The 12,282-nt window shown below is 40.6% G+C and overlaps 1 protein-coding gene across 1 annotated transcript in view; it reads left to right on the forward strand.

The window, feature by feature from the left end:
* myo3b (myosin IIIB) overlaps positions 1-12,282 on the forward strand; it is a 52,369-nt gene that overhangs the window by 517 nt on the left and 39,570 nt on the right. Inside the window, exons 2-10 of the mRNA XM_063887938.1 lie at positions 78-261; positions 841-861; positions 1,534-1,668; positions 2,707-2,811; positions 3,057-3,156; positions 3,798-3,874; positions 4,572-4,717; positions 9,510-9,575; positions 11,568-11,723. Coding sequence (XP_063744008.1) covers positions 78-261; positions 841-861; positions 1,534-1,668; positions 2,707-2,811; positions 3,057-3,156; positions 3,798-3,874; positions 4,572-4,717; positions 9,510-9,575; positions 11,568-11,723 — 990 coding nt within the window. The remainder of the gene's footprint in view (positions 1-77; positions 262-840; positions 862-1,533; positions 1,669-2,706; positions 2,812-3,056; positions 3,157-3,797; positions 3,875-4,571; positions 4,718-9,509; positions 9,576-11,567; positions 11,724-12,282) is intronic.

The following is a 12,282-nucleotide window of genomic DNA, read 5'->3' on the forward strand; positions in this document are numbered from 1 at the left end:
ACAATCATTCATTGTTGTCGTTCCTATAAAGATATGTTGTTACATTTTGTTCAACTGGGTTTGTTTATCCTTTATAGGAGGTCGCTGTATGGACTGTATCCATACAAGTCGAGCATGATTGGCATGGAGAACCTGGGCGATCCTTCAGATAACTGGGATATAGTGGAGACCATTGGTAAAGGTACATATGGGAAAGTGTACAGAGTGATCAGCAAGAAGGACGGCAGTCAGGCAGCAGTTAAAGTGTTGGACCCGATCAATGTAAGTGACATTTACTGTGATACTTTTTGCAGAATTCAAAACCACTTTGGCTACTACATGTTCTTAATTTCAGTTGCATGAAAAAAAAGTTAATTTGGATATAACTGCATCATTTATTTAAGGTGCATTATTTTCATACTTGTGTCTTTACATTGTGTTTCCCCTCATTTTGTTTTACCTAGTTTCTAGCTGCATGTGACATGACCATACACATACTATTAGCTAGATCTGCCACTGGTTATCTCCAAGTTTAAAAGAAAAACACAATATATTAGAAAATACATGTTTTAGTTAAGTTGCAAAGTCACCTAAAAATCCAAACACTGTTCTAATTTATTTACCTGTATTCTGTTACCTTTAATTCAGCTTCGACCCTGTCTTTTGTCTGATATTCTGTACTTTTTATGACTCAGCATGTATGCTCAGCCAGCCATGTAAATAAATGAAGTTTAAAATGATATCTGATATTATGTGTTAGAGTACCCCGTAGCAATGCTAGAAATCATGATTGTGACACAAGAAAAAAGCAAAAGACTAAAACCATTGTGTTTTTCTTTATAACTATGTGACTTGTCTCAGCATGCAAGCCATACAAACAGAGTAAGTTGCCAGTCCCTTTTCCTCTTCTCTTTCTTGATTAAGTTTTTCTTGTACTTGATCCAGTGATATATTTATACATATATCAATGTCTCCCTTTTTTCCTGTCATGTTAAATCTAACAAACCTTTACCAGAAAGTGAGCTTGGCTAGATATGTGCATTTGTCTGTGTGATAAGACCGCTGTAGCCTCTGCATTGGCACCATATTGTGCTAGTGAGTCTTGGTCTGAGGTGTGCTTGTGATTGTGTCAATGGAACTATCCCCATCCTTGCAGTGCTATCCACCATGATGCTCCCCTGATGGCCATGAAGATGAAGCTGCCAGCTCTCTCATCCCTCTCCCTGATTAGTCTGCTGACACTATCACTCAGACATCCAAGAAGAGAAATTCTGCCTCTCTGACTGGTGTTTCTCCCTTCCTCTGAGATTTACTTTGATAGAAAAGCACTCCCAGAAATAGTTTAGCACCCAGGTCCATCCTGTCCTTTGTTACTTTATAACCCTATGTAGGAGTCTAATTATAGTCAACCTATTACTTGTTTTCTGTGTCTTAAAATGAAACCCAAGCTGACAATTGTAGACATACAGTTTATTCACAATTATTTTTCATTATGTTATTCAATTCAATTTATTCAATGATCCAATTTTGCCTGTTTTCTGTTGCTGTTTAAAGGATGTGGATGAGGAAATCGAGGCAGAATACAACATCCTGAGGTCCCTGTCCAACCATCCTAATGTGGTGAAGTTTTTTGGCATGTTCTACAAGTCAGACAACTTATCAGGTGGACAGCTTTGGTTGGTCCTTGAGGTGAGTTCTTCCGACTGTCCAACAGTATCCTATAGCATACTAATATTAAGAGTGTGCCAACGCTTTGGTTATCTTTACAACAAAAAAAAAAGAGAAGCCAACACTTGATGAATATCCCTCTCATGTTAGGAGCTATCGTAAATATAATGCTACAGCAAGCAGCTAGTTTGCATAGCTTAGCAAAACTGGACACAGGAGCTAGCCTGGCTCTGTTTGACTCTAAAGCAAACTAGCAAATACTGTTATACGATATATTGTTTGTTTAAGCCATACACAAATGAGAAATGTAAATGTATGAAGCCAGGCTAGTTTGTTGCCCTGTTTACCGTCTGTGTACTAAGCTAGCTAACCAGCTGTTTACAGATATAAGAAGGGTATCAGCTTTCTTATGTAGCCACCTCTTGTTAAGTAGGCAAATAGGCGTATTTTTCAAATTTTTGAACGAATACTTTGAAGAGAAACTATGGAGTTGTTGACAACCAGTGCTATTATGGTTGCCAGCGTTCAAAACTCTCATAAATCATTTTGGCAGTGCATCTTCCTACATTGCGAGCGAGCTAGTTACCTACGTCTATTTATCCAAAACAAATAAGCTGCAGAAAATGTAAACTCTCTTGGGTGAGATTGACACAGTTTTACAGCATGATTTGAATCGATGAACCTACTTATAAAACTATAGGCCAATGCTGAATTAAGTGTCCTTTACATCAAAGACTGACAACATATTTAAAGCTGTGCAAATGTCTTATGAGGTTGAAACTGTATTGACTCTGAATGTTAACATGTGTGGTGTATAAATTGTGGTTGTTTTCTCAGAAACGTGATTGTTTAATTGAGCCCTTAAATACATAAGCACTTGAAAAAATGGGCCTTAGTTTGTCAAGGCCACCCACATCTACATGACTGTTGATGCTATCTTGCTGCCATGTGACATTGCATTGCTTCCTCTTGTGTGTGTGGGCTAACTCTCTCCATGAATCATAATCTACAGTGTTGAGTGATGGACGACTCACTGGAGTTTCTCTGTCTCCCTCCCAGCTGTGCAACGGCGGCTCTGTGACAGAACTCATCAAAGGCCTGCTCATGCGCAGCCAGTGTCTGCAGGAGCCCGTTATCGCATACATCTTATACAGCGCCCTCTTGGTTAGTTGGTCCACTGCATAGCTGCTAATGATAGGGAGGAGATGGGAGGCAAACATGTAAAGGCTGAGTATTTATTTTCAGCCAGGGAAATGTGGTAATGAATGTCTCACCTCTGTGGGAGTCATTTTTATAAAGTATTTACTGCATAATCTTTCTGATGCATTATATTTGAATTTATACTTATAACAAATGACTGAAAATGTCAGGTTGATTTATACTGAGCACCTTTTCCTTTTTTCTTCCAGGGTCTTCAGCATTTACACAGCAACCGGATCATCCATCGTGACGTCAAAGGCAACAACATCCTCCTGACATCCGAAGGAGGAGTCAAACTCGTTGACTTTGGTAATGATCTTTGAAAGAGGCAATTTAGCCAATTCAGGGCCTGCAGGAAAGATACAAATCCACCTAGGTCTGAGAAATGTCTCTCAGCTTTATCTTTTCTTTGAGATCCATTGTCAGATAAATGTAGCACTTTTGGTATTTGACTGATCTATGGAAAGTGTCGGCAGCACATCCCCACAATGTTGTTTGTGAAGGCAAACACAATCGCAGGGTAAATCATTTGATGTGCTGCAGACTTTAGTCCCCTACTCACCATAACGTCTTTTTATTTCATGGACCGTAGCCTTAACCCAAGGCTATTATTGCTCATTTAAATTGCATCATTTGATCCTTTGCATATTAAAAGGAAGCTGTTATGGCAAATGACTTTGAGTCACCCTTAGGCATGTTTATGTCCTCTGTGTCATGGAGATGAAGTGGACTCATGCTGATAAAAATCTGTCCTACATAATTTGAAATGATTATAGCCCATTATTATTACTGCTTGGCAGGTTGCCACACTAAATTATATGCCAGGATTTATTGATTAATTCACATGTTAGACTCTATCACCATTTTTATTTATAGCAAATCAAACTGATAAACAAACATTTAAACCTTGATAATTATTAGCAATTTTTTACATGTTTTTTTTTTTTTAGGTGTTTCAGCTCAACTGACCAGTGCACGGTTGCGAAGGAACACATCAGTCGGGACTCCGTTTTGGATGGCTCCTGAGGTTAGAGACTACGCTTCAGTTAACACACACATGTTCACCAATAGTGGTGCATCAGTAAAATAGCACACGTGCTTAAGTGCCTAATTGAACATTTTAAATGAGCAAAATCTCTAATATATGCCACAAAGACGGGAAGAGAGGCTCAGTTATTTCTGTGTGACTCTCCCCTGTGTCATTGTGTATTCCTCTCCACGGGTGCAGCTCTTGAGGTCGCCTCAAGGTTAATAGCTGGGAGTCTGTGGCCCCCTCGGCTGACTCTTTGGCATAAATGAAGTGCGGTGATCTCGCTGCGAGGGAGGGACCTCAGGGGCAATTAGAATAAACTCGGCTGTTAAATGTAGTGCCATTTATATTGTCAGTGTGAAGGAGGAGCTCATAGCAGCAGCAACTGAACTGACCTACCTCTCAGTGTTTAAAAAGTCCATAAATATAGATTATTGTAACCCTGCCAGCTTTTTGGCAGCATGTAAGAGAGTGCTTTATGACCCTTTTAAACATAGTTACTGTTAAATAATTACTACATCATATGTCTAAGGTGAAATTGATAGTGCTTTAATTGCCTTGTATCTAGAAATGGTCATAATTTGCATGAGAAGTGAATTAATCCTAGCTCAATGGCACGTTTCCTTTATGTGTTTTGGCTGAAGAAGAGTCTATATTAGTTGTTCAGATGGTGACTGTTCTGTTGTATTGCAAGGTTATAGCCTGTGAGCAGCAGTACGACTACTCTTACGATGCCCGCTGTGATGTGTGGTCGCTCGGCATCACAGCCATCGAGCTGGCAGACGGAGATCCCCCACTGGCTGAGATGCATCCAGTTAAAGCCCTCTTCAAGATCCCGCGGTGAGTCCACTAGTGGGCGCTCCTACCACACAGCTGGAGGCTGCACACACAGACGCTCAAATACAGCTTTCTATTATGTCAGGAGAACAATGGAAAACTGGATTTGACAAAAGAGGGGATGAAAAAAATGGCTTCCTTGGCAATTAATATTCTAAAAGGAAAAGTTGAACTGGATGTTTGGGGTTGCAACTATGTTTCTTGTTGCTGTTGCATTTTAACGTTCCCATCTGAAAGTAAGCATCTGCTGAATAATCAGCGTTTAAAATCTGCATCATCAAAAAAATGTAGTAGTGTTTGGCCTTAAAATTAATGCAGTGATTCAATCTGTAAAAATATTCACTGCTGGAGACGGTATGTGTCTGATGATCATTTGAGAGCTTAGTGGCTACACGCGGTTGACCTTTTGTTATCAGCACAATCGCGCAATTATCTCTCAGTTAGGTAGAGATATGCCCTTCTGATTGCAATTTGCATTGGTGATTAGCTCCATTCACATTGAGATGAGGCTGTCACCTCCTCCCTGTCACAATGTTATCTCCTCCCTGCCAAGCCAGAGGAGGAACACGGATGGCTTGTGTGGCAGGAATTATGGAGCTCACGCAGCATTTCATCAGCACCAAATACAACCAAAATGTAACATAATTACAAGAGCAAGGAGGGTTCGGTAAAATGAATGCTTCTAATTCAGAATGAGGTTTTTCTCAGACGTGTACCTTTTATAACCGTCACCTTTTTTTGTGGAGTGGACAAAGCAACCTGGACCTGGATAAGTGGTTTCTGTCAAGCTGTTTTCCTTATCAAACAGCAGGCATAATAAGAGGGGGTATATGCATTTCCCATGTCATATGTCCAATCCCACTTAATTACCACTGATTTTTCCAAATTCTCTTTGACTTTGGGATAACTAGGATGTTGATAGAATTGGACATATATTTCTAACGGTCTCTGTTCCAATCAAAATAGATATTTTGCCCTTTGGGTTTGAATTGGGACTCTAAAGGCTTGGCGGTTGTGGTGTAAATCACAGCAAATGTGTTGAACCATGAAATGATTCTGTTAACATGTCATTTATCTCAAATATATTTTCCCATCACTGCTGCTCGGCAGGCAAAATCACGAGGAAACGTGGTGTAAATAATGACTCCTGTATTGAATGACTTTCTAAATAGGGAAATGTGTTTCACCTTTGGGCTTTTACTGCCGGTGAGAGTGATTCATGAGGAAATCAGAGGGATTCATCTTCACAGGTTTTGATCATTGCAAAGTTTTACATTTTTTCTATTTAATACATTTGCCAGATGAGCTTTTTCTGAAGTATTGTCCTTGGGTAGTTCATGTTTTATAAAACCATGCAAGCACTAAAACATGCAATAAGCATTTTCATCATTCTGATACTTTACAGTTGCACACGGAAATGTTTCCAGGTTCACAGTCATGCAGTTAATCTGGTTTGTAGCATCCCACCTCTCTGAACCACATCTTCATAGCCAACACGAAATATATCAGATATAACATCAAAGATACATTTCCATATACAAAAAGATAATCCCAGTTGTGATTAATTGTTTACATTTTCAAATTTGTTAAAGTCACGGCCCTTTTCCACCCGCCCATGATGCTGCTATTTATACATCTTTTATTTTTTATTTTTTATGAGGATACCACTTGATAGAATCTCTCAAGTTTAGGATTAAAAGTCTCCTAGTGACGACTAAATAAATACTCGTTGCTATCACAGCTCTGACTCCAGGAGCCAGCAGCAGATAGCCATTATGTCACAGTTTTAGTTCTTTTCACGGTAAACCTGCACAGGTGGAAATATGTCCTGTCCCCGCAGGCTATAAACGATAAAAGGAGCTCTGATATCTGTCAGAGGGGGAAGCTGATGAGCTCCATGAATTAGGGTCACCTTGGTGCGTGGTCTGTTTGTGCTTCAAAAGTATCTGATGCTCAATGAGCCGAGACATACCGCCCATCCATGCATATGTTTAAATCTCAGGTAGATAATTCAGCTTTTTTCTGAGGCTTCTGTTTAATTTCAAGTTGAATCCAAGGTTTTTGTAATTTTGCTATTTGTTATGATTATGGGACATTGAGTGTTACAGTGCATACAACACATATGTGATGTGGGGACCATGAATGAAGGTAACGGAGCATGTCAGAGGGTAAAGTTGTAAAATCATCAACTGCAAAATTAATTACAAATACTCAGAACAAAGATGGTCTGTGATATTTAATAAGCCATAAGGTTAATTGCTTCCATCAACTCTCTCTATGTCATATCAGCTGTGAGTGTCCATGTAGAGGCAAACCAAAAGTGTGTGTAAAATGCGTTGTAAAGGTTAGTGGCAATTGGAAAAGACGTCCCAAGGTTGTGTTTATTCGCCCAGATCCCTGTAGATATTAGCCACATATTTAACAGTACGAGTACCTGTCTGAGCGGAGAGCAGAACAAACGAGATGGAAGATAGAAGTAAATGATGGCTTGTCACAGGCAACAAAGGAGAGAGAAAACTCCGACCAGCGGGATGGTGAGAGACAGCTCGGCGTGGAAAAGCCTGAGTTAAAATCTGTGGAGCAGAACAGCCAAGAGAAGAGAGGGAGGGATATCAGGGCTGTTTCTGATACAGAAGGAAATCTTTTGAAGAGGTGGAAATCGAGAAGTGAACTACAGTAATGTCTTGCCTGTGTGTTGAATGACATGTTGAATCCACTTCTTACTCAACCATGTGTTATAATTACACATTTGTTTGCATTGCTTGACACTTTTTTAACTCTTCGCCTTGCTAAGAGGGTTGTTGAAAATCCTTTATTCATCATTCTGTAGGAGCATAGTGCCATGCCAGCACTTAGAGTAAGATAGATAAGTCAGTTTAATATTAACAATGCTACTAACATGTTAACTCTTGCTAATCATTAAGCACAGACTAACTGAGGTTGATGGAAGGTGATTGATTCCAGTAGTATTGAACTAGTTGCTTAGTCAATTTCACTATTTCACTGCTACGTCAGGTGTCCAGGAGCTGCAGCTCGGTGACGTTGCCGCCAAAGACATGATAAATGTAGCAGTAGATCTGTGTGTTCAAGCATGTGTGCGCAGAAGAGGGCTGGTGCTCTGTCTGCAGTGATGGATGAGCTGAAATTTTAAGCGAGTGGTCTGTTCGCTGAATAAGTCTTTATTTTGAACCCTTGAAGTCATTCTCTGTTAAGCCTGCAAAGGCCACTGTGTTTCTGCTTCAACATACCTTCAACTACATCTCGCTGTAAACAAGGAAGGTAATGCAAGGGACCTTTTAAGCTGGATATACAGTATATCTCAATTCCATTACATTGCTAAACAGAAATAACTGTTTCCTTGTTTTGATCATTTAATCAGTTGTATGTTGTCTGGTATGGCGTGACTAGAGAAACATTATTTTAAAATGTCAATGATAAAAAGGATGATGATTTAAATCCATTACAGAGTTTGTTTTGTGTGACAATTGAGAGCTATATGGACAGATTTAAATGATGTAAGCACAGACAATCCTGAATAAAGTGTAGTAGTGAAAGTTTAGGTGTGGCACTGAAGGTATTTTAAAATGTTTTACTCCATATGGAAAAAGGAATTATACATTTTGCATTTGAAGTCTTTAAATATTGCTTTGGCCTGTTATTTGTCTTCCTTCATGGCTTAGTAACAGCCGTCAAGTGCTGTTGACACCTCTGTGATTTTGCCTCATTCCACTCGAGGAACGTGTGACAGTACAAGCTCTGCCTGGACCTAGATTTGAATAAGCCATTTGTGTTTACAATAAGAGCCCACACTCTCACAAATACTGAAAGAAATACTGCCGGAATTTGCTAAGCACAATGAGCGCACTTGACAGTGTTATCAGCAGTATGCTGCTATATTGACTCTCTAATGTATAAGCAGTATGGTACAACATCAAGGCAAGAACGTTGTCTTCAGGCTCATATTAGAGGTTGCATTGAAGCAGTCAGTTACTTGCTTTGATCTGCACTTTGGAAAGGATTGCCTGTCGGAATCCTTATCAAAGACTCCACTAACGTAGTTCTGCGGAAAATGACAGATTTCTTACCCCAACTTCCTCTCCTCCTTTTCAAAAAAAAGAGAAAAGGATGATGTGTATGTTGTCGTTTAATGTGTAGCTGCCTCTGGTCTGTTTGTAATAAGCAAAATGAACCAAATTCATGCAGTTTTTCCTTCTTTTACACCTGAGATTTCATATTCTACCTGTCTGTCTGTGAGACAGCAAATGTGAACTTATTAAGTTAATAAACGTCAGGAGCAGGTCTGTCACTGATGGCCTGACAGTGACTAAAGGCCCAGCCTCCCGCTGTCAGACCCACAGCTCTCTGTGAAGACGAGAGCACTCTGGCCCGTCCAGCCTTGGCTCCTCATACAGACCTGCCTCATGTCATCGAGCGCACTTGAAAAGTGTTAGCCTCATTATAGATGGCCTCCGTAAATGCTGCTGACAGAGGTATAACTAGCTGCCATAATTTTTGGCTCCCAATGGCAGATGCTTGCTGCCAGACAGTGGAGGAGCTGTTATCATTTGTCACTTTTTCTGTGGCTGCCACAGACCTGGAGCCCGACCAGCTCGTCCTTGCACCAAAAACTCTCAGAGGAGTCTGAGGGTCACACTCCGCCTGCCAGCGATCATTTGTCAGCTAATCGTGAGACAAGCGTTCATTTTCAGCGATGGTCATGACGTCATCTGAATGCATTCTAATGAAATCACAGTTTCCTAATATTCTGACCTTTTTATGTGTGACTTTGTTTCAGGAATCCCTCCCCTACGTTACGAAATCCAGAGCAGTGGTGCAGAAGTTTTTGCCATTTCATCGGCCAGTAAGTGTCCTCCAACTTCAACCTGTCAACCTTAACCCTCATGTGTTTTCCAAAAATGGCTAGAAAGCACATAGCAACATGTAAAGAGCCCGAGCAATACTAAACAAGGTGGATTAAGATATTTGAAAGAACAAAATATTGGCCAATATGTATTTACTTATTCTTTTAATGAACACAAACAGTCTTTTTTGGAAGAATCCCTCAAATGTATTCCGTTAATACTGTTATTTTGTCAATAAATAATGATATGGTAAGATATGTGTGGTGCAGAGGCGGGGAAGAGTGGGAGGTTTTTCTGCTTGGGGAAGAGATGAAATCTGCATTTGTATTTACAGTATAATGTAATAAGATGTTTCAACATACTAAAAAAACAACATATATGGCATTTTTCCAGAATGAAATGATAGAGATATTTTTTTAAAGTAGGAACAGCTGAACAGAAGCTTTAGTACATTGTCAGCAGGGGGGTGCACATGTAAACATAAAGGGGAATTTATATTTTATAGCCAGATTTGATCAACCCTCTTTTCTTTCTGTTCATTGTTTTTCATTTGTGTAAATCTGCCACAGAAGAACAAACTAATTCACCTGAGTTACTATCACTTCTATCTGAGGCCCAGATACCTTATCATTTCCTCCTCTCTCCAAAGCTAATAATGGGGGGGGGGGGGTTAGTAATGGCTGTTCAGAATGTACAACCTTAATATCTACTGCACAGAAGTGTGTGAGTCCCAACCATAATGGGAAAATAAAATTCAATTTGTGTGGAGAATTATTTGCGTGGGCGAGGTTTCCAACTCACATGGACTTGCATTGAAACGCATTAACTGGAGAGTGGTAATTGAAAAAACAAACAGGCCATCTGCCTCGAAGGCGTGTTTGCTTTTTCTCGTGTCACTTGAGTTATTGATCGCTCAGGACAGAGGCAAGGCATATGCCAACACATATTGTTGTGAAATCAGTTGACGCAGCTTTTACAAGTGTAATTGCAATGGTTTTTAATGAATACTTTTTGGGACTGAGACTCTGTAATCTATGTTAATGGCTGTGTGATATCATATCCTGAGTAATCTCCACAAACAAAGCCCAGCAGGGTTCCCTGTGGGGAGGCTGGACAATGTTATCAAGCTTTGCAGGCTGTTTGTGAAGCCTGTGTGTGTGTAGGGGAAACTGAGGTGATGGTGGTGGGGGGGGGGTAATAAATCCATCACCAGCATTTGCGCTTGTGCAGCCAGAGAGCTGACTTCGGTGACAAAGTGGCCCGCCGCTCAGCATCCCGGCAGCACAGCCCTGCTAATAGTAGCAACCTCTGCTTAATGTCCTGACGCTAATGAATTCATGGAATTAACTCAGAGCCGAACAAACTGATAAAAGAAACAGAATTCCAGTTTAGATTAGAGGGAATTAGATTGGTGTTTTTCTCCTATCTCACCTCTGCCTGCAGTTGTTGGTGTTGTAGTGCAAACAGTGTAGTGAACAGGTAATTGAACAGTACATGGATGAATTGTTGAGTTCTGGCAGCGATATGAAGTCCTAATTTTGTCTCACAATATATTTTGAAACGGTCAGAAATGAAACCCACAGTTTTCCCCTGTGGTGTTTAATATTTAGCAACCGTTTGTATCAGCAGCTAACTGATGCTGAGCTGTGGCCGAGAGCCAGTATCTCGAAGTGACATCACCCACTGGCAAACACTGCACATCGCAGATAGGACTCACCGTCCACCACAGCAGGGCTTGTTTGGGCTCGGGGGGCCATGGTGATAGTGACCATGTGCTACTCAGACAGAGAGCGACAGATTAGTGACCCTGACTTAAAAACACAAGGAGCTCCCTGCTGGGTGTTGGTGTCCGTCAGAACCCATCCTGAGTTAAAAAAAACGCTCTCTGCAGTGTTCAGGTGTTTCTTCTTAGCTGTTTTATCCACTTGATAAATAATATCGGAGGCTGTTTGAAAGTGTTCAAAGCGTTCTCTCTTTTTGTGGTCTGTAAGGTGTCTGATAAAGGACTTTGAAGCCCGACCATCTGTGACCCACCTCCTGGAGCATCCCTTCATAAAGCAGGCCCAGGGCAAAGACATGGCTCTACAACAGCAGCTAGCTACGCTCATCCAGGAGCAGCTAGAACTGGGATGCATAACCAAGACCAAGTAAGTCCCTTTTTGTTTTTACATTCTAACATTGCAGAGGAAATGACCAAGCTGTCTGCTGTCTGTGGAGATCTCTGCAGATGGGCTCTGACTGAGCAGTGATACCCCTTCTGTCCAGTAGGGGGCAGGATCTTCTTACACTCAGAAATGATGATGAGCTCCAGTTATGGACATTACAGTATGTGATTAGAGCAAAGTTAGGGGAGTGTGACTAATTCAGAGGGAGTGATTGTGCTGACTAACCTTAGATTAATAAATGCCATTTAGGCCAGTGGCTGAAGCAACCATCTTATGGGGATTCGTTAATATAAAGACCTTTCTCTCCCATGTGATCAAACCAGTAATTGAGTAAATATTCAGTTCAAATGTGACTTTGAAAAACAGACATTTCAAGAGTTCTGCCTTCTTTTATTCTTGGTTTTGAATGACATCTTCAGGGCTGCTTTTTGCAGATTGTGACGGCAGCTACTTCACAAGTTCCTCGATAAATAGATTTTTAGATATGGAGCGACAGAGAGAGGGATTTCTTGAGCTTTTATTCTAAAATGTCCGATGATGT

The sequence above is a fragment of the Eleginops maclovinus genome, chromosome 7, assembly GCF_036324505.1.
Source record: "Eleginops maclovinus isolate JMC-PN-2008 ecotype Puerto Natales chromosome 7, JC_Emac_rtc_rv5, whole genome shotgun sequence".
NCBI classification, from domain to species: domain Eukaryota; kingdom Metazoa; phylum Chordata; class Actinopteri; order Perciformes; family Eleginopidae; genus Eleginops; species Eleginops maclovinus.